The sequence below is a fragment of the Bubalus bubalis genome, chromosome 18 (genome assembly GCF_019923935.1).
Source record: "Bubalus bubalis isolate 160015118507 breed Murrah chromosome 18, NDDB_SH_1, whole genome shotgun sequence".
Lineage (NCBI taxonomy): Eukaryota > Metazoa > Chordata > Mammalia > Artiodactyla > Bovidae > Bubalus > Bubalus bubalis.
Genome location: NC_059174.1, coordinates 50323918 through 50351700, shown reverse-complemented (window position 1 = coordinate 50351700; position 27783 = coordinate 50323918). Strand labels below are relative to the sequence as shown.

At 62.2% G+C, this 27783-nt stretch overlaps 1 protein-coding gene across 6 annotated transcripts; it reads left to right on the top strand.

Moving 5' to 3' along the window:
* Nucleotides 1-220: 220 nt before the first annotated feature.
* On the top strand, nt 221-27506 carry CIC (capicua transcriptional repressor). 6 transcript variants are annotated; one of them, XM_025269166.3, is made up of 21 exons: nt 221-361; nt 3522-6317; nt 18105-18254; nt 18342-18576; nt 18680-18809; nt 18908-19090; nt 19171-19336; nt 20173-20375; nt 20464-20689; nt 21270-21373; nt 21627-22842; nt 22932-23119; nt 23496-23617; nt 23715-23881; nt 23982-24272; nt 24369-24691; nt 24974-25227; nt 25326-25480; nt 25575-25706; nt 26280-26411; nt 26515-27506. In XM_025269166.3, the coding sequence occupies exons 2-21, from the start codon at nt 3533-3535 to the stop codon at nt 26880-26882; spliced, it is 7530 nt and encodes a 2509-aa protein (XP_025124951.1). In that variant the 5' UTR covers nt 221-361; nt 3522-3532; the 3' UTR covers nt 26883-27506. The 6 variants fall into 6 exon arrangements, with proteins under 6 accessions (XP_025124951.1, XP_044787237.1, XP_044787238.1 ...); XM_044931302.2 differs by lacking the exon at nt 221-361 and adding an exon at nt 414-807; XM_044931303.2 differs by lacking the exon at nt 221-361 and adding an exon at nt 1016-1147 and having other exon boundaries at nt 25329-25480.
* Nucleotides 27507-27783: the final 277 nt, after the last annotated feature.

Genomic DNA, 27783 nt, shown 5'->3' with positions numbered 1-27783 from the left:
TGCTAGTTCTCTACCCTCCCGATGGCAACAGGGCTTTCCGCGGGGCCGCGCCAGACTTTCTGAGACTGTTGATTGGTTGTAGTCGCGGCCAGCCGGCGGCCAATCAAACGGGGGAAAGGTGACATCACTTATTCTCCTTCCCTCCCCCCGCAAACTTCCCTACTCCCAGCTACCAGCAGCAACAACCACGTGGGGGAGGGGTAAGAGAGTAGAACCCGGTGAGGTCATTGCACCGCCCCGACTGCTGCTGATTGGCTACGGGGCTCGAGGGTGGCGGTTGGCTGCTCCTCGCACCTCCCCCTTGTGCCGCTACCGCCGCCACTGAGAGGAGCCAGCAGCGACGCCAGAGCCGGGAGTCCGGGTGAGTCGGGGCCCTGGGTCTAAGATGCTCCTGGCGTCCAGTGAGACTCACGAGGAACTGCCCTTTCGACTTTTTCTCCTCGCACGGGTTCTTCAGAGCTCCAGGCACTCTGTCACATGGGAGTTGTAGTCTGCCATGTACTGTCGACTATGGGCCAGAGACGTAAGAAGACTACCATTCCCAGCAGGAATTGCGACCAGCCGGTCAACAAACGCTCAGGCCACGCCTTCTAAGCCTGCTCATTGGAGAGCCGGTCCCTTAGCTCCGCCTTCTTTCATTTCATTGGCTACTGTCCTTCATAGAGGCTGGGTTCCGGCCTAGAGTGCAAGACGACTGGGTACTGTATTCGTCATTCTGAACTAAGACAGACTACGGTTGGTCAACGTTGATGTCCATCACTTGTTGTAGGGCAGGACCCTAGGCTGATCGGGCGGTCGTAGGCTCAGGTTGGTGTCGGTCCCAGAGGGAGGCCGATCTTGGACTTTGGCCCCTCCCCCTCGCGCTGCCGGGTGGGCACGATTGGCTGTGGCAAGCGTCGCTCGTCATTGAGAGGCGGAGCCGACCAGGCTCTGAGTATCTACTGGCCTAGGACGGCGCCGGTCAGCGGGGTTGTGGCCGCTGATTGGCTGACTGCTCCAGCTGTTGCAGGTCCATTCACCATTTTGTGTGTTGGAGTAAAAAAAAAAGGGAGAATCGAGAGGGAGAGCCGGAGGGGGGGGGGGGAGGGACCGGACCGGACCGAGCCGGGGCCACGGCCCCCCGCCCCGAAACCCCGCTGAGCCCGAGGTGAGGGGCGGGGCCAGGGCTGACACAGGCAGGGGGGATTTGGGGTGCTGGGGGCCGAGAGGGGACAGGTGGCAGGGACGGGGAAGGGGTACAGGGGAAAAGGGGTGAGTGGGATGGTGGGAAGGTGGGACGGAGTAGAGGAAGTGGTGGGGAGAAGGAGTGACAGAAAAAGGGTGACAAGGAGGGGGTGGGTGGTGGGCAGAGAATTGGTAACAGGAATGGAGGGGTGACAGGACTAGATCAGGGTGACAGGGAGAGAGAGGGGACAGAGTTGGAGGGGGTGACAAGGAGAGGTGATGGGGGGAGAAGGTGACAGGTCTAGAGATGGCTGACATGAGAGTGACTGGGAGGAGGGGGTGACAGAGATAGATGAGGGTGACAAGGAGGGAGTGACAGAGGAGGGGGCCTAGGGCCTGCGAAGAGAGAGGTGGAGATAGAGATGGTGACAGGATGGGAAAGAGAGTGGCAGAGACGCTGGTGTCAGGAGGCCTGATGGGAGCAGAGGACACGAGACCCTGAGAAGCCTGGGCTAGCCTGAGCTTCAGGAGTTATTGCTTCGATTCTGAGGGAGGTGAGGGCCCAAGAGGGCCTTGGGTGGGAGTTATCCTGAGAGGGTGGACAGGAAGAGAGTAGGCCCCAGGGGAAAAAAAGAGGCTTGGTTTCTGGTGTGAAGAACTTGGACCAGGCAGTGTGGTTGTAAGCCCTGGGTGGGGTATGCAAAGGTTTGTGTTGGGCCCGGTCTCAGTGCCCAGGATGGTGGCCCAGCGGGTCAGTGGGAGAAGGTGGTGGCTGTCCAACTCCCGGATACTTGGGTGCCTGCCCCATTATGAGAAGCCCCAGGGCCCCCAGCCTCTGCCCGAGAGGACCCCAGGATTGGCTCAGAGAAGGGGCAGCCTGGGACTGCAGGCTCCTAAGCAGCAGCAGGCCCCAAGTGGGAGAGCATGAGGTCGGGGTCCCGTAGGAGCCTGAAGGCTGAGTCAGGGGTGCCTCGGATCTTCTTTGGCTTATGGTCCTGGGTCCCCCAACCCTCCCCGGGGCCCCCCTTTTGGCCTCTCAGGTTCTTTTAGTCACTTCAGAGTAAAGTTTTTTCCCTTCTCTTCTCTCAGGGCAGCCTGAAAGGGGGCGGGCAGTAATGACTGTTCAGGAAGTGGGTGAGGTTGGCCTGCTGGGCTTGTCCTGCCGTCTTTGACCTTCTCCCACTTACCCCCACCTGGAGTCCGAGAGCATATTTGGGGACCAGGGGGGCCTAGTCGGCTCAGCCACCCTGCCAGAGCCAGCCCGGGCAGGGCGGGGATGCAAGCAGGCCAGAAGGGGGGTGGCTGGGCTTTCGGGTATCACGCTGGGTGCTGTGGGGGGAGGGGCAGGCTCCCATCCAGAGGGACCGTGAAACCCTGGGGTGTAGCCCTGTGTCCCACTGTGTGATGTCTGTGTCTCTGTGTGTGTGTGTGCTCTGTGTGTGTGTGTGTGTGTGCGCGCGCGCTTATGTACAGCCCTGTGGTAGCACTGGGTATGAGCTCTTGCCCCAGACGTGCCCCTGCCTGTTCTCCGCCAGAATCTGGGGAGATGGCTGTACCTGCCAGGCCTGGGGTGCAGAACAGAGTGGGCAACTGTCCCTTGGGACTTGCAGCTGCCCACTCCTTCCCACAATGCCCGGCCATTCCAGGCTGCCCGGGGCTGGGGTGGGGGTAGTAGAGAGAGGCTCACATCGCAGCCCAGTCACCTCCCTTTCTGTGACTGTGTGCTTGTACATTTGTGTGTGTGAGTGCGTGTGTTCTCTGGGCAGTGACAGTGCAAGGAAGCGTGCCCTCTGGATCATGTGACAGGCAGCATACTGAAATGGTTAGGAGACTCTGGGGCAAGATTACCTGGGTCCAGATCTCAGCTCTGCCATTTCCTAGCCGGATGGATGTGGACGAGTGGCTTGATCTCTCTGTGCCCCAATTTCCTCCTGTGTAAATGCGGCTGATGGTAGCACCCGCCTCTTAGAGCTGTGGTGAGGATGCAATGGGTTAATAAAGGCAAGTTTAGCCCAGGGCTTGGCACAGAGTGAGTGCTCCATAGGTGTGAACTGTTACTTTTAGTCGTGGTTCCCTTGAGGCAGTCAGAGTGTGTGCCTGCACCTACTGTCCTCTGCAGAGAAAGTAGAGTATGTGAGGGTTCCCAAGGAACCAGAGCATATAGCTCAGGGCATATGGGTGCCAGTCTGTGTCTGGGTGCCGGCCAGGGCCCACAGGAACACAGCCAGGCGGGAGACCTTGGGGATCATGAAGTTGAGGCAGTAGCCCCAGCAAGTGGGAAGTCTTGGGGGACACTGGGTCTGGGGGGGTTCCTGAGGTTGCTCCCAATGATCCCTGTCTGTCCTCTCACCCGGCAGGTGGACAAAAGATGAAGCCCATGAAAAAGGCGTGCACCAGCCTTCCAGGTTCTGGCAGCAGTGGCAAGTCCCCACCAGCCACCAGGGCCAAGGCCCTGAGGCGGCGAGGGGCTGGGGAGGGGGACAAGCCAGAGGAGGAAGACGACGAGGCGCAGCAGCAACAGCCAGGGCCAGAAGAGGCTGAGGAGGGCGAGGAGGAGGAAGCTGAGCGGGGCCTGGGGGCCGAGGGGCTGCCCCCGGAGCTGCAAGCCGATGACCCGGCCCCAGGCCCAGCTGAAGAACCCAAGGTGGAGGGGGAGGCAGGCCGCTGGGAGCCATCACTCAGCCGAAAGACGGCTACGTTCAAGTCACGAGCACCCAAGAAGAAGTATGTAGAGGAGCACGGCGCCGGCAGTGGCAGCAGTGCAGCGGCAGGTGCCCCTGAAGAGCGGGCACGGACCCCCGATGAAGCCGGCGCCCTGGGGGTGCCTCCACGGCCACCCACCTCCACGCGCTCCTCCTCCACCGACACAGCCAGCGAGCACTCAGCCGACCTGGAGGATGAGCCGGCCGAAGCCTGTGGTCTGGGCCCTTGGACCCCTGGCAGCACCAGCGGGGGCTACGACCTGCGGCAGCTGCGGTCCCAGCGAGTCCTGGCTCGGCGCGGGGACGGCCTCTTCCTGCCGGCTGTGGTGCGCCAGGTGCGCCGAAGCCAGGACTTGGGTGTGCAGTTCCACGGGGACCGGGCCCTGACTTTCTATGAGGGAGTGCCTGGCGGGGGTGTGGATGTGGTTCTGGATGCCACGCCCCCACCGGGGGCGCTGGCGGTGGGCACAGCAGTCTGTACCTGCGTGGAGCCCGGCATGGCGGCCTACCGGGAGGGTGTGGTGGTGGAGGTGACCACCAAGCCCGCCGCCTACAAGGTCCGCTTCGGCCCTGGCCCTAGCTCCCAGCTAGGCCCAGCTGCCCTGCCGCAGCTGCCTCAGCCACCACACCGGGAGCCCGAGGAGGCGGTGTGGGTGGCCCGCTCCAGCCTCCGCTTGCTGCGGCCCCCCTGGGAGCCCGAAGCCCTTCCAAGGAAGCCCCCGGCAGGCCCTGAGGAGGAGCAGGCCGAGCCCGGGGCCACCCTGCCCCCCTGCCCTGCTGCCCTGGACCCGAAGCAGCCTGAGGATGCCGAGGTCTCCAAGATCAGCTTCGGTGGCAACCTTGGGGCTTGTGAGGAGGGTGAGGAGAAGCACCCGCCCGCCCTGGGCACCCCGGCTCTGCTCCCACTGCCGCCCCAGCTCCTGTCACCACCACCCAAGTCCCCTGCCTTCGCAGGCCCAGGCCGCCCGGGTGAGCAGCCCTCCCCGTGCCAGGAGGGGAGCCAGGGTGGCAGCCGGAGCAGCAGTGTGGCCTCACTGGAGAAGGGGGCTGCGCCGGCTGCCCGGGCCCGCACACCCCTGACAGCAGCCCAGCAGAAGTACAAGAAGGGCGACGTGGTCTGCACGCCCAACGGAATCCGAAAGAAGTTCAACGGCAAGCAGTGGCGACGGCTGTGCTCGAGAGACGGCTGCATGAAGGAGTCACAGCGGCGGGGCTACTGCTCCCGTCACCTGTCCATGCGAACCAAGGAGATGGAGGGCCTGGCGGACAGTGGCCCGGGTGGGGCCGGGCGGCCGGCGGGCGTGGCGGCCCGCGAGGGCAGCACCGAGTTCGACTGGGGGGATGAGACGTCACGGGACAGCGAGGCCAGCAGCGTGGCAGCCCGCGGAGACTCCCGTCCACGCCTGGTGGCCCCCGCCGACCTGTCTCGTTTTGAGTTTGACGAGTGCGAAGCAGCGGTGATGCTGGTGTCCCTGGGCAGTTCTCGCTCGGGCACACCCTCCTTCTCCCCCGTGTCTACACAGTCACCCTTCTCGCCAGCCCCGTCGCCCTCGCCCTCGCCACTCTTCGGCTTCCGCCCCGCCAACTTCAGCCCCATCAATGCCTCGCCTGTCATCCAGCGTACCGCTGTCCGCAGCCGCCACCTGAGCGCCAGCACCCCTAAGGCGGGCGTGCTGACGCCACCAGACCTGGGCCCCCACCCACCGCCACCTGCCCCCCGAGAGCGCCATTCCTCTGGCATCCTCCCCACCTTCCAGACAAACCTGACCTTTACTGTGCCCATCAGCCCTGGGCGACGGAAGACAGAGCTGCTGCCCCACCCAGGGCCGTTGGGGGCCCCCGGCGCAGCGGGTGGAGGAGCTGCCCCAGACTTCCCCAAGAGTGACAGCTTAGACACTGGCGTGGACTCGGTGTCCCACACACCTGCACCCTCCGCGCCAGCCGGCTTTCGAGCCGTGTCGCCCGCCGTGCCCTTCTCCCGTTCCCGCCAGCCTTCACCGTTGCTGCTGTTGCCCCCACCTGCCGGCCTGACCTCGGACCCTGGGCCCTCCGTGCGCCGGGTGCCTGCCGTGCAGCGGGACTCACCTGTCATCGTCCGTAACCCTGACGTGCCGCTGCCCTCCAAGTTCCCCGGGGAGGTGGGCACTGGCAGTGAGGCCCGGGCCGGGGGACCCGGGCGGGGCTGCCGAGAGACCCCGGTGCCCCCAGGGGTGGCCAGTGGGAAGCCTGGTCTGCCCCCACCTCTGCCTGCCCCCGTACCCATCACTGTGCCTCCAGCTGCGCCGACTGCCGTGGCCCAGCCGATGCCCACCTTTGGCCTGGCTTCCTCACCCTTCCAGCCGGTGGCCTTCCACCCCTCACCCGCTGCTCTGTTGCCTGTCCTGGTGCCCAGCAGCTATACCAGCCATCCTGCCCCCAAAAAGGAAGTCATCATGGGCCGGCCTGGGACAGGTAAGAGGTTTTGTTGGAGGGGCTGGGTGAGGGCTCATTTTGTACTGGGCGACTGGCAAAGTGGCTCTCAAGAAAGGTGAGCTCCCCACCCCAGGGGGCATTCAAGGGGAGGCTGGCCTCCCATCTGCACAGAAGTTCCCATGGGAATTCCTGTGTCAGGCTGAGCATGTGGACTTTGAAGGCTCAGTGCAGTGTTTCCAGAGGCCTCCTGGTTGGGGTCTACCAGTCAGCAGAACTTTCCTGAGAGTGCAGGCTCAAAGCCAGCACCTGGCCCCCCCCCACCCCCCAGTAGAGCTGATGGGGTAACAGAGATGGTAATCATGATGACAACTCTCATGGCCCGAGAACTGACAGGGGCATCACCGTGATAAGCACTGTGAGTGGGTTATCTCTGCTACCTCACACCCACCCCTTAACGTAGCACTCACAGCATACTGAACCTTGCTGTGAGTAGGCTCCTATATTGCTGTGAGTAGGCTCCTATGGAGGAAACTGGGAGTTTCTTGACGATCCAGTAGCTGGGAATCCACGCTTCCACTGCAGAGGACCCTGGTCTGATCTCCGATCAGGGAGCTAAGATCCTGTAAGCTGCTGCATGGTGCAGCCAAAAAAAAAAAGAGGAAACTGAGGTCAGGTTAGTTACTTGCCCAGGGTCATGTGGCTAGTAAATCCCGGAGCCAGCCTTCAAACCCAGGCTGGCTGGCTCATGACCACTTGGCCACAGTCCTTGGTTACAGATGGGAAGACTGAGGCTCCAGTGGGTCCTTCTGCCAGGTAGTGGCAGGCCCAGGCCTGGAGACCTCATCTTCGCTGCTGTACCTGGTAAATAGCACAGGTGTGGTCAGTGCCCTGGCGGGGAGCCGGGGGTGTGGCGGGCATGCCTCCCAAGGTGAACCTAGTCTGGCTGCCCTCAGGACAGGGCGTGTAGGCCAGGGGTTGGAGGAGAAGTTGGAACCTGCAACCCTGGGACAGAAGAACCTCCTGGGAGGCTGATGGGAAGGCTCTGAGGTCAGAAGGAGCACAGCTGAGGACAGCCGGTGTGGCTAGAGGGCTGAGGCCTGGGGTAGGGGGCGAGGCATTTCTGAGATGGGGCTGGAGAGCCATCTGGCCTGGCCCTTGTCAGAGCAACTTTCATGGAGGGCGACAAACCCGTCACTCACCCCTTCCCAAGCATCTTTTTCTTATTTACCTATTCATTTACTGTTGACTGAGGGCCCTCTCTGTGCCTGGCCCTGTGCTGGTTGATGATAAGGACACAGCCCCATCCTCACAGGGCTCATGGTTCCTGGAGTAGACAGACCTGTCTCCAGATAGTGGCTGTCCAGCGTGGTCAGGGCTGGGGTGGTCAGGGAGGACTTCTTGGAGAAGGGGCCATGAGTGCATGCTCAATCGCTTAGTTATGTCCGACTCTTTGCGACCCCGTGGACTAGAGCCCACTAGGCTCCTCTCTATCCATGGGTTCTCCAGGCCAGGATACTGGAGTGGGTAGCCATTGTCTTCTCCAGGGGATCTTCCCAACCCAGGGATCGAACCCCCAGATCTCCTGCATTGCAGGTGGATTCTTAACCGTCTGAGCCACCAGGAAAGCCCTCTAAAGTGAGGCCTGAAGGGTGTGCAGCAGGGAGCCTGGCAAGGCTGGCAGGAGGACCGTCAGGTAGAGGGAAGAGTTTGTGTAAAGGCCTTGAGGCGAGAGCCAAAGTTTAAAGGAAGTTGAATCTGCAAAGTCAAGGGCTCTAGACCGTGGCTGAGTGTTGGGATGTGTGGCTGCATAGGTGAGCAGCACATCAAAGTCAGATCATAGAAGGTCCTTCTAAGACTTGAAGGCACTAGGGAACTCTGGAGGGTTGTACCATATAGGGTGAGTTCCAGCCCCTGAGCCCAGGGAAGAAGGAGGTGGACATGTGGATCTTGGTAGGAGCCGCTGTGTCTTGGGCTGGAACAAAGACTAGTGTAGGAAGGAGCCCAGGCCCTGCCCTCACTCAGCTCCAGCCCAGACCCAGGGCAGAGGACACAGGGACAGCGCTTTCCCCTCATGTTCATTTACTGAGGTGTTTTTTGCTCGCCCCTAACGTTGTTACATTTGTTATTTTGTAGCTGATACGAGCAAAATTCCACAAAGTGGGCACAGCAGGGATTTCTGTCCTTAGGCAGATGAAGACACTGAAGCAGAAGGACTCTATAACCATCCCCTTCAGCCCCCCACCCCCCACATTCCTGCAGCCCCGACACTGCCTTCCCATATAGCACCGCTGGGTCATGACCCTCACTGCAGCTGTGTGGGGAGGGTGACCTGAGGCCTACCAGGGTGGTCTGGCAGGGTTCCTGCTACCATTTTCCGGATGAGGAAAAGTGAGGCCCTGACAGAAGGCGGTGGAGGTCACCTGATGGAGGTCACCAGCCAGGGACGGGAAGGACTGTGTCTTGAATCAGATCTCTCAATCTAGATCACAGGACCCTTGCTACCAGAACTAAGAGTAATAATGCTTTATTGAGTACCACCCATGCATGTGCCTGGCACACTGCTCAGTAAGTGCTCAGTGCACTTTTACTCACTGAGTCGTGATCACACCCCAGCTCAGCAGGACCATTAGTTCCACTGGACAGAGGAGGAAACTGTAGTCCCAGAGGCAGAGTGACTTGCCCGTGGTCACCCAGCTAGGAATAGGGAGAGCCAGGATTTGAACCCTGACTGTTTGGTGCCAGAGCCCATTACTCTCAGTAATGATAACGATAACAATAACAATAACAGTAGCTCGCTTTATTGAGCATATACCACTGCCCAGCCTCACGGATGGGGCTGTCTGATTGAAACTTCCTGACACTACAAAATAGGGATTACCAGTTTCCAGCCCTGTCGTCAGTAGCAGGAGGGGGACTGAGGTTCAGGGAGGGGAGGCCCCTTGCTGGAAGCCACCTGATCGTCAGAACTTGTCCAGTGCCTGTCCTGGCGGTTCTGAGCTGCGCCTCCCTGACTACACCCATGCTGAGGTATCCAGGCTGCCCTCAGGTTCCCAGCCAGTGGGCCCTTTTGTTCTTCTCTCAGAGGCCTCCCTAAAGCCTTGGGAGGTAGGCACCTTGGGGCCTTCTCTGTCTTGAGACCCAGACACGGCAGACTGTGCTCAGGGGCACAGTGAACCTATCACCCTTTGGCCCGCCCATGCCAGGGCCTGACCCTCTGTCAGGACAGCAGGTGTGAGGGGGTGGCCCAGGGCAGCCTGCCTGCTTCTGCCCCCTGCCAGGCATTTGCTTCCGCTGGGGGACTTGCTGGAGCAGGCCGGCCGGCATTCTCCGCATTCTGTGCATGGCGGGGCCAGCCAGCTGCCATCGCCACCTCCCTCTGACTCTTCCCGCCTGCTCCCCCGGAGAGGAAGCCACCCCAGGGCCTACAGCCCTGGCCTAGGAGGCCAGATGTCTCAGCCTTGTACTTCGCATGGCCTGCCTTCCAGATCCTGGCTTCTGCCTGGGTTCCCCGTATTGACAGGCAGTGCCCCTTTTCCTGGGCCTGTCTTCCCATCTGCCTGTTTGAGCCACTGCGTATCTTGTCTCTCCCTTGGGTGCCTATGTCTGTCTCTGCCCAGGTCTCCATTTCTGCACCTGAGCCTTCCTCTGTGGACTTCTTCTGTCTGGCTTTCCCTGAGTCGCTCTCTATGACTTTCCTGGTTTGTACCTCCTTAGATATCAGTTCTTGTTGGAGCTTTCATTTCACCCTCTTTCTCTTTTGCCCCCCACCCCCCGCCCCAATTGTGGGATTCTATCTCTGGTCCAGCCTTGGCCTACTCTCTGGTCCTCCTCCTCCCATTCTTTAGACAGACCTGCTTTCCCTATCCTAGTCCCCACTCCCACTCTGTGCACATCAGGAACTCTGTTCCTCTAAGTCATTGGAGAGTTGCTAAGCACCAGGTCTCTTGCTCCCTCTTTGGGGAACGTTGGAGTAATGTCTAGGCCTGAAGGCCCCTTCTTGGTCCTTGACAAATTAAATGTCCACTCCTGTCCTGAAAGCTGCTTAGAGTTGTCGGGAACTATCCTACAGACCCATCAACACCCAAGCACCTGTTCCCAAGACAGGCAGGAAGGCGGGGGCTTTGGGGGCCAAGCTAGGAGATCCGGCTGTGGGGGAGCAGCAGGAAAGCAGTTCCTCTGCCCACCCACCTGCTTGAGGGCATGATCCGGATCACCCCTACCACCCCCACCCCCATCACCTTTCAGAAGACACTTTGGTGCCAGCTCCATTTAACTGAGTCCCACGAGTAGTCCATCCCAACAGGCAGAATCTCAGAGACCAAGCAGTATCCACCCACTGTGCTTGGGTGCGTTGGGAAAATGAGGCCCCAAGAAGAGCCAGGGGGGCGGCGGGGTGGGAGTGGGGAATCCTCCTGACTCCGCAGATCCAGACTCTGCCCAACCAGAATTTCTGTTTTGTCTCAAACAATAACCCCCCTCTCTCCCACCAGAAGTCCCTCCTCACCTCTCTCCCTGGCCCAGGCTGAGCAGCCCTGGGATAAAGTGGGTTAGAAAGGCATATGTGGATGCAGGCACAGGCAACGATGAGCAGAGGGAGGCCCAGAGCCAGGGGAGGACAGAGGAGAGAGGCAACTCTGGCTTAATGAATGAGGTGATGAGGGAGGTTCAGGTAGGCTTCTCATTGGAAGTGACACTGGAGCTAAAACAGGAAGAATGAATGGATTTCAGGGAAGTAGAAGAGAAGGTCCATCCAGGCATAGGCAGCCACAGGAGCAAAGGCCAGGAGAGGTGAAAGTGCATGGCCTTGAAGTGGCCAGTTGAGGCTGGAGCTGACACGGGGTCTAGGCTTGGCAGAAGGGTGCCAAGGAAGACAGGTACAGCCGAGCCACACTTGAGTGTCAGCCCCGTGAAGAGCCTAGAAACGGTTTAGAGCAGAGGGAAAGGGTTGGATCAGGCTGTCCAAGACCCCTGGATAGGAAGGAGACCTAGCCTGGGAAGAAGAGGGTGAATTACAAGAGAGAGGAGAGAAGAGGCTCTTTTGAGGTAGGAGTGAGTCTTGGAGATTTCTTGGAAGAGCCCCGAGCGCCAGGCACTGCAAGGGGTCAGGCTGCCTCCTGGTGGCGGCGGGTAGCTGGGGTTGCTGGCCCGCGCATGCGCAACGCCGCGGTGGTGTGTGGCCTGCAGCCCCCGGCGCCCGGGCATTAATGGCTCCATTAGTGGCAGGGAGGGAGGCGCATTAGCGGCGACGACGGCGTCTGGCTCCCATTACCACCGGCGGCAGCGGCTGCACCGCAGGCGGCTGGACCCTCGCCTGCCGCGCCGCCGCCTCCGCCCGCACCCCGTACCCTGTTCCCGCTCCGCTTGGGGGCCTGGGCCAGGGAACCCCCGTCTCCCCATTTCGGTGGAAAAGCTAATCGTGAAGCCAGGCAGACCGGGGCTCAAATCTTGATCGTGCCACCTCCTGACTGCAAGATCCTACCCCCTTCTGAGCCTGTTGTACTCGAAGCAGCCAGGGAAGGAGGGTGCATCGGGGGCTTTGTGGATCCAGACCTGCACCCAGTGAGGGCCGCGCCCATTCCCGCGCCCTAGGGGGTAGGCCCGGGGCGTCTGGCCTCGGGTCTTCCCATTGGTCACTGTCGCTCCCGCCGACGCCGATTGGTCGAGATCTGTTCCCCCGCCCCTGCGCCATTAACCCTTGCGCGGCCGCGTTCTCGGGCTGGGTGTGGGGGCCTCCCCCCACCCCCAGCAGACAGTTCGGGTGCCAGCTGGCCCGCGCCTCGCCGCGGCCCGCGTGGGTGTCAGACCGGCCAGGCGCCCGCCCGCCCTCCCAGCACAAAGCGGCTTTGTGGGGCCCGCCAAGAGCTGGCTGGGGGCCAGGCGGCGAGTGGAAAATCTCGTGAGCGCGGGGTTGGGGAGGAGAGCGCAGGGCGGCGCCCCCTCCTCCGCCCAGGCAGTGGCGCCTCCCTCAGCCCGCGCGGACCAGCCCTTTCAGCCCCGGCGCTTGTACACTCCCCCTTGACTCCTTTTTCTACCCCCAAATCCACATCCCTCCCTCCATCCTATCCCGCCCATCTCCCAATCCCTGGGGAGCCTCCCCCACACCTCTCGCTTGCCTCTCTTTCCCTTCTGGTCCCCCTGCCTACCCCAGCCCCACTCACACTGACTCACCCCGGCGCTATTTTTAGGCCCCCATCCCTCCCGAGCAGCACCAGCCCAATCCTGGGCTCGTTCCCCAGGCAACCCTGGCCGTCGCCGACTCCGCCCGGGGTGGGTGGGTGGGTGTGTATGTGGAGAGCGGGTGAGGGGAGCTGGGGACACCGGGGTGGTGAGCCGAGGCGGGGACCCGGGCCTGGAGAGCAGGGTGGGGAGCCGCAGGCGGCAGGGCGCGGTGCCTCTCGGGCTCAATAAACGGGGGCCCGCGAGTTCAGGGCATGTCTGCCTGTCCCTCAGTCTGTCAGCATCCCTGGCTGTGCGCCCCAGGGCTCTGGGCAGGCCTCAGCCTGTGCCACCCTGGGTGGCAGTTGCTGTCTCTGTCTGGGTTCCTGGTCCCCAGGCTGGGGTGGGGTGGTGCCCTGGGGATTGTTTGGGGCCAAACCTTTTGTGGAGTTGGTTACAGGGTAGTGCAGGGGTGAGCTGCACTGTGGTTCTGCCCATTACCTGCTCTGAGTGAAGGGTGGTGAAGCACTCCCTCTCAGATGGGGCTGAGGCCCTGGTTTGGGGAACCTCCTCAGCATTTTCCAACCAGGGAGGCCCCAATTAGAGTTGGGGATGGCTGAAGACACGGAACTGCTCCCTCTTCTCTACTAATCACCCCCACCCAGGGTTCCTCCATTCCAAACAATGGAAACTAAGTATAGGGCTGGCCCAGTGCCCAGGGCAGGGGGGCCCTTCCCGCCAGGATTCCGGCCCCTCCCTGGTAGGCTGGGCCCCCACTTGGCTGTCCCCTACCCTGTAAGGGGCCTCTTCCCATCCCTCCTCTGTGGGCACTGCTTTCTACCAGATGTGCAACCCTCCCAGATGTCTGGGGCCCTCTTTCCCTCCTGTGCCAGGCTTAGCTCCTTTTCTCACGCAGCAGAAGTGTGGGGGTACTGGGGGCAGGGTTCCTCTGAGCTCAGTCCCTGAGCTGCATTGCAGTGGGGAAGGGGTTAACTTGCCAGGAGGTGACTCACCGGTGGGGAGAGGAGGGGGCAGCCATAGGGAGATAGAGCAGGCCACATTGATTTCAGCCTTGATTTCTGCTTCACATTGCAGTCCCTGGGGCAGTGAGGTAATGGAGGGTCTGAGTCTGGGGCTGCATAGGGAGGAGGGGGTGGTCACCTAATAGTCCCTCTGTTGGTCTCTCCAGGCTCACAGCCAAGAGTCTGGCCCTGCAGTCACTGGAGGTCAGAGGGCTACAGACCTCCCCTTTCCCTCTGGGATCAGGTTACCTGGTTTTTGCCCCCTCTCCATGCCTTCATCTCTGTAGGTGCAGAAGGCTGGGAAGAGTTTGTGCCTGTCACTGATTCCACCTGTGTAGGAGCTCAGTCTCGGTCCATCTGAGCCTGTGCAGTCTTGACCTGCCCAGTTGTGACCCCAGGCCTCTGCCTTCACAGGATGTGACCTCAGGGCCCCCTTGCGTGATCCAGGGCCACTGCCTCTCTGCCTGGTAGGCCCCAGACCTTGTCTGTGACTCTTTGTGTACCCTCTGACTTTTTTATAGTTCATCAGTCTCTCCGAATCTTTGAACATATTCCCAGACCTTTGGATTGGGAGTCTCTGCCTATGTCCACCCTGAGGTTGAATTTTCAGTAGCGGACAGAGCACTTGAGTTGGAGTGCTGGGCTGTTATGTCCCAACTGCATGATCTGCACCATTTATTGTTTCTCTGAGCCTCACTTTCTCATCTGAACAATGGGCATAATAAAGTGTACTTCCCTAGTGATTGTGAGGATTCAACGCACAGGGTCATGCATACAAGCTCCCCAAACGGAGCAGCCCCAGTGTTAGTTTCTCCTCTTCCTTCTTCTGAAAAGAGTGACTCACAACCTAGAGTGGTGGCCCACTGCCTTACACTGTGAGGTGGAGGGCCCCAGGTGGCCGCCAAGTGTCAGGTAGGGTTGCTCAATGATGGTGAACAGCCATGGCACTTTGTATACCTGATGAGCCAGGGTACTGAAGTAGTGCTCACTGGGGTAAGTTTATATAGTGTGTGGGGTCAGTATGATGGCACTTGAGAGAGTCACCTGTGTTGGGATTGGGAGTGCCAGGAAGGCCACGAGTGTTGGTTGTGTTAGAGGGACATAGGGTGTGTGCAGTGGACAAACTGATTGTGATGAGGTGTAGGAGAAAATTCTGCCTGTTTAATATGTCGCATGTTTGTATGATGATTCACAGGGATGTGTGAGGATATGCTTTGATGAAGCATGTATGACAGGGCATGTATGAAATGGGTGATGTGAAGAGGATGGGTGAGAACGAGTGTGACTGTGGGTGGGGCATGATGGACGGTTAGTATGGGAGGTAGTACATTATGTGAGGAAGTGTTTTAGGTGTGTGACTTCGTGTGAGAGTGTAAGAGGGAGGGTACATGTGACCCTGGGCTGTGTATAAGGTAAAGGGTGTGGTAGGAAAGTCTGTCTAGGAGTGTGTGTGTGTGTGTGAGTTTGTGACTGCTGTTGTGAGAGTTGGTGAGGGCTACATGCAGTTCGTCTGCCTTGCGGGGCCGTGCGCGCCCCCGGTGGGCGTGAGGGAGGTGGGCCGAGCCGCGCGTGAGCGTGTTCCTCGCGCGGACTGGACACACACAAGTACCACCCACAGCCCCGGGCCTCTGCAGCACGGCGCCCCGAACCGCCCCCCTGGCTCGGTGCCTTTACTGCAGTGCGCCCTCCCTGCCGCCCTCCTCCCGCGGTCCCGCCCCGGGCCGGCTTGGGTCCAACCGGAGCCCGCCCCGCCCTGCCCTTATTTGCATATGACTGACGTTCCCCCGGGGCGGCCAATGGGGGCGGGCGCGGCGGGGCCTGACCCGCGCGCGGCGGCGGCAGCCAATGGATTCGCGCGCGGTGGGCCGGGCTTGCGCGGAAGGCCGCGGGGGAAGCGGGGAAGGGGCGGGGGGAGGCGCGGCGGGGGGAGGGGAGCGCGTAGTAGTGGCGGGGCGGGGAGGCGGCGGTGGTTCGGCGCGGGGCTCGCTCGGAGCGCACGGACGCACGCACGCTCGTCCGTCTGCCCGCCCGGGGCCGGAGGCCGACCCCGCGCTGAGCCGCGGGCCCCAGGCCCGGAAAGGCGGGGCGCGGTGCCGGCAGCCGGGGCGCGCGGGGCCAGAGCCGTTACCCGCCGGAGCTGCGAGGGAGGGAGGGAGCGAGCCAGCGAACGGGGAAGGGAGGGGGCCGCCCCCGCGCACGCGCGCCGCGCCCCGCCCCACCTGCCCCGCCCGCCCGGCTCCGCGCGGAAGGAGGGAGAAGGAGGGGGCGGCGCCGATGGCCCCCGTGCCGCGCGCCCCGTGACGGCCCCCGCGCGCGCCGGGGGGCGGGGCGGGGCCGGCGCGCTCTGACCTCCCCCCGCCCCCTGGGCGGCGGGAGGCAGGCGGCGTTGTGCGCAGGCGCGCCCGGCAGAGACCCCCGCGTGGGGCGGCCGGAGGGGGGCGGCGTGGGGGGGGGGGGCATGTGGCAACGGCCTCCAGCTCCCCCCGGGCCCGAGTGGCGGCGGCCGAGGAGCCGGCGGCGGGCGGAACGGCGACGGCCGCTGAGGAGGCGCGAGCCCCGGCCGGGCCCCCCCGCGCCGGACCATGTACTCAGCCCACAGGCCCCTGGTGCCCGCGTCCGGCGCGGCCTCCCGTGGCCTCGGCATGTTCGGTCAGTAGCGCCTGGGCCCTGGGACTGCAGGGGTCAAGATGTCGGGGTGCTGAGTGCAGAGTAATGGTGATGGGGTTACAGTAAGAGAACGGTGGCGGCAGAGTAGAGGGGAAAGTTACAGAGCTCGGCTGGGCCAAGTGGTTAGTGACAGCAGGTGGGAGTGTAGCAGAGTGATAAGAGTGCAGAGTGGGGCGTAGCTGGGGACAGCTGTGGGGTTTAGGTGCGGGGTGGAACAGGTATGTTGTCATAGGAGGTGAAGGGTGCAGAGTACCTTGGTCCGGAGCATGGGTTAGAATCGTAGCAGCGTGAGACCTGGTTCTAGGTGTGAAACAGAGTGGGGAGGCGCTGGGGGCTGTGATTGAGAAGTGGGCTAAGGAGAGGTCTTGGGTTTGTGAGTGAGGCACTGTCTGCTCAAGAGTGATGTGTTTGTGGTGTGCTCTTCAGAGAGAGAGAGGGCGAGACCTAGGAACCTGGAGGGTAGTGCGCTGGAGAGGAGTTCAGGAGGGACAGGAGCAAAGGACGGTCCTCCCATTGTCTGCTGGGCCTCTTCTTTCTCATCCAGCAGAAGATCAGGAGGCAAGATCTTTGTGAAGAGAGGGACCTGTCCAGGTCTCTAAAGGCTCTTGTGGGTTTGAAGGCCCAGCAGGCTTGTGGGGCTCCAGTGCCCCAGTGGTAGGGATGGGATTTTCATAGTATCTAGAGTCCTCTCCAGTGTTGGCTTCTTTGTCCGTCTCCTGTTGCCTTGATGTCTACTTCTTGTTTTGGCAGCATCTCACAGAAGCAGGTCTTGAGGCCAGTGTCTCCCATAGGGGCTCCACGAGGCTAGCCTTCCAAAGGCATTGGTTGGGGGGGGGGGTCAGCTGAGGTCAAATTGATCTAGATCAGGGGGAGCCTGGAGTGATGGGGACCGGGGCTAGGGCGTTTTCCTCCTGTCTTCATGGTCTTCCCCTAGCAGGGGCCTTTTCTGTGGGTTCCACTTTCCCCAGGGAGCTGGCAGTGAGAAGGAGACCCACTGCCAGCCTGGGCCAGCCCCAGGAGTCCAGCCAGGGGTGGGCCGCAGCCTCAGGCTGGCTCTCTTATCACCCAGCACCTGGAACAGAAGCTTGGCCCCCTGGTGCGGGAGGTACCTTCCTGTGCATATTCTCAAGGAAACACCTGGCGCTGTTGCCTTGCCTGGGCAGGGTCCCATAACAATTCTCTTGTCTGCTCTATTGTCCCTGCCTTTTCTTCTGAGGAGCTTACCACACCCTCCCATCTTTCTGGGCAAGAGGGCTGGCCACTATGCTGGAGGGAAGCGCAGGAGTTTCAAGTGAGGGAGGTGGGGAGGCCTCTTCACAATTAGTAGACTTCTCTCTGAGGAGAAAAGAGAAGGATGCTGGAGCCACCAGTGCCCAGCCTGGGAAGGGCAGGTCTGGGTCCCTGGGGTCTGTGGTAGGGGGAGGGAGGCAAGGAGAAAGGCCTGAGATCCTATGCCCTGTGGGTAGTGGGGAGAGGAGGGAAGGAGAGGAGTGGGAGAGGAGGTTGGGCCATCTGCTTCAAGAAAAGAGAAAGGGAATGTGGGGCCAAGCTGAGGGGCTCTGTCGGATGAGGCGTGGTGACGGGAATGGGTGCGACTGGGGGAGGGTCTCCAGCCTCGCTAAGGTCTTCAGAGAGTGAGATGGCAAGCAGACATGGCCTGGTTTGTGACAGGAGCCAGTTGTGCCTCTGGCCTGGTCCCTGGTGGCAAGGCTGGTGGAGGTGGAGGTGGGGGAGGGCGTGGGGTGTGAGGGCTCTTTCCCTGCTTCTGTTTTTGTTCTTATAAATCTAGAAATCTGTCAGCGAGGAGCTCTTCCTGAGTGATGTCGCATGCCCGAGCCCAGGGTGCTCTGGGATGGGGGAAGAGGGTGTAAAGAAGAGGGGGCGGCGCCTTGTCCAGGGTGGAAGAGAGCTTGCTTTGGGTGGAGGGGGGTGTCAAGGCCCAGCTCTCCTGCCGCACCACTCAGCTGACTCCTTCCTACAGTGTGGACAAATGTGGAACCTCGCTCTGTGGCCGTGTTCCCCTGGCACTCCTTAGTCCCCTTCCTGGCCCCCAGCCAGCCTGACCCCTCTGTACAGCCAAGTGAGGCCCAGCAACCTGCCAGCCACCCCGTGGCCTCCAACCAGAGCAAAGGTGAGGGGCGAGGGGCCGTGGGGAGGCCTGGGGATGGGGTCCGGATGGCCCCGGAGCCCTCTGACTCGCCCGCTGCTCTGCCCCCAGAACCTGCTGAGTCGGCGGCCGTTGCTCACGAGCAGCCACCGGGCGGGACAGGGAATGCTGACCCGGGGCGGCCCCCTGGAGCCACATGCCCTGAGAGCCCAGGGCCCGGACCCCCCCACACTTTGGGGGTAGTAGAACCTGGGAAGGGCCCCCCTCCCACCACGGAGGAGGAGGCCCCTGGACCGCCAGGAGAGCCGCGGCTGGACAGCGAGACAGAGAGTGACCACGACGATGCGTGAGTACCCTGAGGCCTGGGACCAGGGAGGAGGGGGCGTGGCCGGAGACTCAGCTCTCCCTGTCCCCGCTGCTCTGTCTCCATCACATTTCATTCCCCACAGCTTCCTCTCCATCATGTCTCCTGAGATCCAGTTGCCCCTGCCGCCCGGGAAACGCCGGACCCAGTCCCTCAGCGCCCTGCCCAAGGAACGAGACTCCTCTTCAGAGAAGGATGGACGCAGCCCCAACAAGGTGTCTCATCTCCACCCGTCCGTCCCCAGCTCACCCTGAGGCCACCCAGCCCATCCTCCGGGTTCTAATAATCCCTTGCGGGCCGGTGTCTTCTGCAGCGGGAGAAGGACCATATCCGGCGGCCCATGAATGCCTTCATGATCTTCAGCAAGCGGCACCGGGCCCTGGTCCACCAGCGCCACCCCAACCAGGACAACCGGACTGTCAGTAAGATCCTGGGCGAGTGGTGGTACGCCCTGGGGCCCAAGGAGAAGCAGAAGTACCATGACCTGGCCTTCCAGGTAACGCCGCCACCTCTCGGCTCCTCAGCTTCTTCCTGTCGGGCGAATGAGTGAAGGGTCTCCTTGCCCTTTCCTGCTAGGTGAAAGAGGCCCACTTTAAGGCCCACCCAGATTGGAAGTGGTGCAACAAGGACCGGAAGAAGTCCAGCTCAGAGGCCAAGCCCACGAGCCTAGGGCTGGCAGGAGGGCACAAGGAGCCAAGGGAGCGGAGCATGTCGGAGACAGGCACTGCCGCTGCCCCCGGAGGTCAGTGAGCCCCTCTGCCCTCTTCCCTCCTGTGGGCCACCAGTCTCCCCTTCGCTTGCTCAGCCCGCTTCCCCAGAAGCTCCTTTCGGCTTCATTCCTTTTGAGCCCCTCACCGCAAAGGCCCTGACACTGAGCTGTGGTGAAGGAGTCAGGGAGGTCCAGGGAGGTCACACATCCAAACAGAAATCTCATCATCAAGTGCCATTTACTGAGCATTTACTACGTGACAGACACTTCTTAGAGCGTAATGTCTAGCATTCAAAACCAAAGCCCGTTTTCCAGATGAGGAAACTGAGGCTCAGAGAGGCAGAATCACTTACTTCAAGTCACAAAAAACTAGGAAGTGGCCGAGTCTGAATTTAAACCCCAGCTTGTTGGCTCTTAGGGCCGCAGTCAGAAAAGGCCCTTATTGGCTACTGCTACTGACTGAGGGTGTCTATAGAGTGCACTGCTCTGAGGTGCTTTTCTGGAGATCCCTTGGGTTCTGGGCCACAGTCCTGCGAGGGATTGTTCCTTTTGCTCTGAGACCAAGGAACAGAGGCTCAGACAGTCCAGTGGCTGTTGGTTAAGCACTGCTGCATGTACCTGTCTCCAGGCTTTTCTCCTCTCAGAAGGGCTGCCTCCCAGGGAGCAGTGGGCTCATTCCTCAAAACCCCAGAGGACAGGAAGTAGTGGGAAATGCTGGGCTGGTGGGTGGTGCCTCTCTTCTGCCTGGTGGCCCAAGAAGTCCCACCTGCTTCCACCCAGTGTCTAGAAGTGTCTGTGGACGTTTTGGCCAGCCTAGGTGCTGGTAGCAGGCTTCCTGACTGTAACCCTGTCTCTTTCCCGCCCTGCAGTGTCTTCAGAGCTCCTGTCTGTCACGGCCCAGACACTCTTGAGCTCGGACACCAAGGCTCCGGGGAGCGGCTCCTGTGGGGCAGAGCGTCTGCACGCTGTTGGGGGACCTGGCTCAGCCCGGCCCCGCGCATTCTCCCACAGCGGGGTCCACAGCCTGGATGGTGGGGAGGTAGACAGCCAGGCGTTGCAGGAACTGACTCAGGTCTGGAGGGCAGGCCGCAGGGGTAGGGGCAACGGGCAGGGAGGGAGGTGACTGCCCTGGCTGAACTCGCCCTGCACTTGCCCTGCAGATGGTGTCTGGCCCTGCGTCCTACACTGGCCCAAAGCCCTCCACCCAGTATGGGACTCCGGGCCCCTTTGCGGCGCCTGGGGAGGGAGGCACCCTGGCAGCCAGTGGACGGCCCCCACTGCTCCCCACCCGGGCCTCCCGTTCCCAGCGTGCAGCCAGTGAGGACATGACCAGTGATGAGGAACGCATGGTCATCTGTGAGGAGGAGGGGGACGACGATGTCATTGGTAAGCTGTCTCAGGACCCAGAGTCCTAGCCGGGGAGCAGCAGGCTCAGGTTGGGAAAGTAGGTGGAAATTTGGCTCAGGTCCTTAGGCCCCTTTTTCTTCACTTCCCCATTTGTTTGTGATCCTGGGCCTGTTCAGTTCAGGCCCTACCGAGGTAGTCCAGCCCTGCCCTCGAGAAGCCCCAGGTCAGGGACTTCCCTGGTGGTCCAGTGGCTAAGACTCCATGCTTCCAGTGCAGGGGGTCCAGGTTTGATCCCTGGTCAGGGAACTAGATCCCAAGTGTCGTGACTGAGACCCAGTGCAGCCAAATGAATAAATGTTAAAAAAAGAAGAAGCTGCAGGCCAGACCGGAAGCCTGAGGACAGCAGCGTGGCTGGGCCACTGGGGCATAGATCAGGTGCCGTTCCCTGCTCAGGGTCTGGCGGCAGGCAGGTGGGCACACCTGGGCTGAGGAATAGCATTCCCGGACAACACTTAGCCAACACAGGGCAGAGCTGAGGCCAGAGCCAGGCTTCAGACCCTCTGTTCTGGGCAGCCCCGCGCCCAGCCCTTTGCCAACACTGTTGCATCTGCTCCCTCAGCTGACGACGGCTTCGGCACCACTGACATTGACCTCAAGTGCAAGGAGCGGGTGACTGACAGCGAGAGTGGAGACAGCTCTGGGGAGGACCCGGAGGGCAGCAAGGTGAGGGCTTGGGACTTGCTGTTGTCTGGTCCACGTGTCCTGGGTGGGAGAATGTTCCTTTTCTGTGTGTCAAGAAGGGGGGAAGATTAAGGCCCAGAGAGGGCGAGCTATTTGCCCCATGGGCGTCTCAGCCTGGATGAGTGGAGGCCTTCAACTGGCCTGGCTGCCAGCAGGACATGGAAATGGGGATGGGCAGGGTGTGGGTATCCAGGCTCCCCTGACATGCTTGTGTCTCCTTTTTCCTTCCACACAGGGCTTTGGCCGGAAGGTGTTCTCGCCTGTGATCCGTTCCTCCTTTACTCACTGCCGTCCGTCGCTGGACCCTGAGCCTCCAGGGCCCCCAGATCCACCTGCAGGCTTCGGCAAAGGCTATGGGCCCACCTCCTCTGCATCCTCGCCCGCTGCCTCCTCCTCCTCAGCCACCACCTCCTTCCCACTGGGCTCAGGGACCTTCAAGGCCCAGGAGTCAGGTCAGGGCAGCACCACAGGCCCCCTCCGTCCCCCACCCCCTGGAACTGGGGGCCCAGCAACACCTTCTAAGGCCACCCGGTTTCTCCCCACGGATCCTGCCACCTTCCGTCGCAAGAGACCTGAAAGCGTGGGCGGCCTGGAGCCACCAGGCCCCTCAGTCATCGCGGCGCCTCCCAGCGGGGGAGGAGGCGTCCTGCAGACACTGGTCCTGCCCTCAAACAAGGAGGAACGGGAGGGCAGCGGAGCTCGCGTGCCCTCAGCCCCAGCACCCTCGCTGGCCTACGGGGCCCCAGCAACCCCCCTGTCCCGCCCGGCTGCCACCATGGTCACCAACGTGGTGCGGCCCGTCAGCAGCACTCCTGTGCCCATCGCCTCCAAGCCTTTCCCCGCTGCCAGCCGGCCCGAAGCGCCTCCTGGTGACACAGCTGGCGCCAGGACTGAGGCGGGCACTGGGTCCCGGGCACTGGGGGGCTCCCCGCTGGGCGTCAGCTTAGTGTATTCGGACAAGAAGTCAGGAGCTGCCACCTCCACGGCCCCACACCTGGTGGCTGGGCCTCTCCTGGGCACTGTGGGGAAGGCGCCGGCCACTGTCACCAACTTGCTGGTGGGCACCCCGGGCTACGGGGCCCCAGCGCCACCTGCTGTCCAGTTCATTGCCCAGGGGGGCCCTGGCAGCGGGGCGGCTGCAGGCTCTGGGGCCAGTGCTGGGGGTGGCCCCAATGGGCCAATGCCCCTGGGCATCCTGCAGCCGGGTCCCCTGGGCAAGGCTGGGGGCATCACCCAGGTGCAGTACATTCTGCCCACGCTGCCCCAGCAACTGCAAGTGGCACCGGCCCCTGGGACCAAGGCAGCGGCGCCCGGCGGCCCTGCCCCCACCACCAGCATCCGTTTCACCCTCCCGCCGGGCACCTCCACCAACGGCAAAGTCCTGGCTGCCACCGCACCCACTCCTGGCATCCCCATCCTGCAGTCCGTACCCTCCGCCCCGCCCCCCAAAGGTGAGGCCCGGGCCGGGCAGCACGAGGAGCGGGCCCCAGCTGCTTCCGCTCCTGTGTGACCACCTGCTCTCCTGTCTCTTAACTTGCAGCCCAGTCAGTGTCTCCTGTACAGGCCCCGCCCCCAGGTGGCTCAGCCCAGCTGCTGCCCGGGAAGGTACTCGTGCCCTTGGCCACCCCCAGCATGTCAGTGCGGGGAGGCGGGGCCGGCCAGCCACTGCCCCTGGTGAGCCCGCCCTTCTCAGTACCTGTGCAGAACGGTGCTCAGCCACCCAGCAAGGTAAGGGCACCTCAGTGGCGGCCCCTTGCTCCTGTCCCTTGCTCCTCCCTTCTGGGCGTTGGTCTCTGCGTCCCGTGGTTTTTGTGTCTGCCTGTTGTTCGCTCTCTTCCTTTTCTCCCCTTTGGTGTCTGGGTTTCTGTCTCACTGTCTGGCTTGATGTCTCTGAGCATCTTGATTCTGCTCTCATCGTTTGTCCCTTGTCCCTTCTCTGTGTCTCCAGCCTCTCGCTGTCTTTTCCTTAATTTCATCCTCCCTAGCCCCAGCCCGATGTCTCCCTTCCATGTCTCTGCTGAGATCCAGCCTCCAAGGTCTCAGGCCTCCCCTGCCTCACTCTGGGGCCCCAGCTCAGCTCCGCCTATGGTTCCCTTGCCCGCAGATCATCCAGCTGACTCCGGTGCCTGTGAGCACACCCAGCGGCCTGGTGCCGCCCCTCAGCCCGGCCCCACTCCCCGGCCCCGCCTCGCAGCCTCAGAAGGTCCTGCTGCCCTCCTCCACCAGGTACAGCAGTTGAGCCCTCATCTGGGAGTCAGCGCAGGGGAGGGTTTCTGGGGGGCCGGCTCTCCTCACGCCTTCCCCTTGCCTCTCCCTGTGGCAGAATCACCTATGTGCAGTCAGCAGGTGGGCATGCGCTGCCCCTGGGCACCAGTCCTGCGTCCAGTCAGCCTGGAACAGTCACCTCGTACGGACCCACGAGCTCGGTCGCCCTTGGCTTCACCTCACTGGGGCCCAGTGGCCCCGCCTTCGTGCAGCCCCTGCTTTCAGGTGAGGAGTGGGCCTGGCTGGCATCTGGGGACCACTGGTGGGGCCGAGGCAGCCCAGGCCCTAACTTGGTCTCCTGCCTCTGCCGTCTCTCTCTCCACAGGCCAAGCCCCACTGCTGGCTCCTGGCCAGGTGGGCGTGTCGCCCGTGCCCAGCCCCCAGCTACCTCCCACCTGCGCAGCTGCCAGTGGTCCCGTCATCACAGCATTTTACCCTGGCAGCCCCGTACCCACCTCCTCAGCACCCCTGGCCCAGCCATCCCAGGCTCCCCCAGGCCTGGTCTACACTGTGGCCACCAGCACCACCCCACCTGCTGCCCCCATCCTGCCCAAGGGCCCACCGGCACCCACTGCTGCCACCCCGGCCCCCGCCAGCCCTTTCCCTAGTGCCACAGGTGGGTGTCAGGCCAGGTGAGGACGGGCTGACTGGGTGGACCCAGGGGATGGGTTCCTGTCAAGCCTGGCTTAGCAAATATTCTCTACACCCACAGGCTCCATGACCTACAGTTTAGTGGCCCCCAAGGCCCAGCGGCCCACCCCTAAGGCCCCCCAGAAAGTAAAGGCGGCCATCGCCAGCATTCCTGTGGGCTCCTTCGAGGCTGGTGCTCCTGGGCGGCCAGGCCCTGCACCCCGGCAGCCCTTGGAGCCTGGCCCAGCCCGTGAGCCCCCAGCGTCCGAGTCAGAGCTTGAGGGGCGGCCAGCAACACCAGCCCCTCCACTGCCCCCCGAGACCTGGACTCCCACAGCCCGGAGCAGTCCCCCGCTGCCCCAACCTGCTGAGGAGCAGGCCAGCACCAAGGGCCCTGAGACCATGGTGAGTGCCCAGCAGCCTGGGGGTGGCCACCACTGCTTGGCTCTGCTCCTCTGTCTCCTGTCTGCCCTTCTGTCCCACTGCTCTTCCCTCTACCCGTCTGAACCATGCCCTTATGGGTTCTCCTCTGGCCTTGGGCTTGTATGTCTGCATGACTGGGTCCTGCCCACAGTTCTATATCTCAGCGGTCAGCATCCATCTCTGTGATCCCTCTCTGTTTCTGGGTCTTGCCCTGGTGAGTCTGACCCCAGTGTTCTCCATCTCCTTCCCCACCCCACCCTCCAGGCCAGCAAATTCCCCAGCTCGTCTTCAGACTGGCGTGTCCCCGGGCTGGGCTTGGAGAGCCGGGGGGAGCCTCCCACCCCTCCCAGCCCGGCCTTGGCTCCAGCCTCAGCTCCTGGCAGCAGCAGTGGCAGCAGTGAGGGCGGCAGTGGGAGGGCGGCCGGGGACGCCCCCGAGCGCAAGGAGGCGGCTGGTGCCGGCAAGAAGGTGAAGGTGCGGCCCCCGCCCCTGAAGAAGACCTTTGACTCTGTGGACAAGTGAGCATGGGCTGGGGGACTGGGTGGAGCGTGCGGGTTGCTGGGAGAGGGGGCAGCTGCAGGCGGGGGCAGAGGAGGTGACCCTGCCTGCTCTCCAGCAGGGTCCTGTCAGAGGTGGACTTCGAAGAGCGCTTTGCCGAGCTGCCTGAGTTCCGGCCTGAGGAGGTGCTGCCCTCGCCCACCTTGCAGTCTCTGGCCACCTCACCCCGGGCCATCCTGGGCTCCTACCGCAAGAAGAGGAAGAATTCCACTGGTAGGCAAGCACCAGGTGTCCGGGGGAGGTGGGGGACAGATGAGGCCCCTCAGGGGCCTCAGCACGGCCACTGAGCCTGCTTCTGTCTGAACAGACTTGGACTCAGCCCCCGAGGACCCCACCTCGCCCAAGCGCAAGATGAGGCGGCGCTCCAGCTGTAGCTCGGAGCCTAACACCCCCAAGAGTGCCAAGTGCGAGGGCGACATCTTCACCTTTGACCGCACAGGTGCCGGCGTGGTGGCAGGCAGAGCTGTGGGGGACCCAGGGCCTCCAAGAGGGGTGGAGTCTCAGGACAGGGTTAAAGGTGGGAGAGTGAGCAGGAGTCGCTGAGAGCAAGGACAGCAGGCCAAGGGTGGGTTCTGGAGGTGTTCTGCTTTGTTGGCTGTGCTGGGTCTCCGTTGCTGCACGGCCTTTGTCTAGTTGCGGCGGGCGGGGTCTGCTCTCTAGTTGAGATGCTCGGGCTTCTCACTGCGGTGGCAGCTTTGCTTGCGGCAGAGGACAGACTCAGGATGCAGCGGTTTCCGTAGTTGTGTCTTGAGGGCTTAGTTGCTCCACGTGGGACATGTGGGATCTCCCCAGATCAAAGTTCGAACCCACGTCCCCTGCGTTGGCCAGTGGATTCTTTACTGCTGAACCACCAGGGAAGCCCGGTTCTGGAGTTTCACAGGCCCCTAAATTCCCACCTGACCTTGGGCAGGTTCCCTCTCTGAACTCCATTGTGAGACAGGATTCAGTGAGGGCTGAGTGGACCCTTGCACGGTGGCAGGAGGCTTGACCGGGCTCCTTGTGCTGCTCACAGGCACAGAAGCGGAGGACGTGCTCGGGGAGCTGGAGTACGAGAAAGTGCCCTATTCGTCGCTGCGGCGCACCCTGGACCAGCGCCGGGCCCTGGTCATGCAGCTCTTCCAGGACCACGGCTTCTTCCCATCAGGTGAGCACAGCTGGGAGTCTCAGGGCGGGGGACTTGGAGGGGGCCTACTTACTCATCTCACCCTGCCCTTCTCCCTCTCCCCACCTGCCCCTGCTGCCCACAGCCCAGGCCACGGCAGCCTTCCAGGCCCGCTACGCGGACATCTTCCCCTCCAAGGTCTGTCTGCAGCTGAAGATCCGTGAGGTGCGCCAGAAGATCATGCAGGCGGCCACTCCCTCAGAACAGCCCCCGGGAGCTGAGGCCCCCCTCCCTGGACCGCCCCCCACTGGCACTGCTGCTGCCCCTGTCCCCACTCCCAGCCCCGCAGGGGGCCCTGACCCCACCTCACCTGGCTCGGACTCTGGCACAGCCCCGGCTGCCCCGCCACTGCCTCCACCCCCAGAGCCGGGGCCTGGACAGCCTGGCTGGGAGGGGCCCCCCCAACCCTCACCACCCGCCTCTGGTCCCTCCACAGCTGCCACAGGCAGGTGAGGGGCTCCTGAGAAGACCCCAGACCCACAGTACCCCCCTCAGGACATGGACAGTATGTTAGGTGGCAGGAATGGGGGGGCAGGATGGTTGCCTCCTCCCCAGTAAAGCCATTTCGTCCTTTCCAGTTGGGGGCGAAACGAGGCCTGCTCCCTTGTCTACCCCCTCCCCCGACAGCTCCCTCCCTGTGATGGGGGCGACTGAGGGGAAGTGGGGCACAGTCTCCCTCCATCGAGCCCCTGTATATAACCTGGAGTGTGTGACCTTCAGACCTTTTCACTTGTACTTTATGCAAAATGGCTCGTGTGAGGGCTGCCAGCTGGAGGGTAGTGTGGGCCTCGGGCCACAGGGAGGTGCCTGTGGAGTAGGGGGGAGTTCATGTACCCCTTTTTTCCCCAGAGGGGCTGGACTCAGGTTAGCTTGGGGGTGGGGGCTCCTGCACTTTGCCACAGGCACGGGGAGGGTTCTCTCCCCACCCCCTCTGCCCTCCCAACTTGGGTTGTACTTTCTAAGAAGGTGATTCCCCCACCCTTGTCCCCATCCCCAGAACAAAACATGTTGATCATGTGCAATATTTCTTACTGTGCTGAGAAGACGCAATGACCGAGATTAAAGCTGTTTAACACACCTGTGTGGCTGCTAGCTCTCAAGGGAGAAAGAATGTGGGTCATACCAGTCTGGCCCCCAGATGGCCATAGGGTTACAGGCTTTGCCCCCAACCACTGTGAGGAGCGGGGTGCCATTCCAGTACCATCCCCTACATCAGTGGAACCTGGTGGGCAGAGTCATGCCTACTCAGCCATTCGGCCAGGCATGGTTGGGGAAGGCCTTTGACTGGGTGCTGTGAGAAGGGCAGTTCACCCTTGATGTTCCAGGTGAACTCGCAAGGTCTGCACCAGGGCGG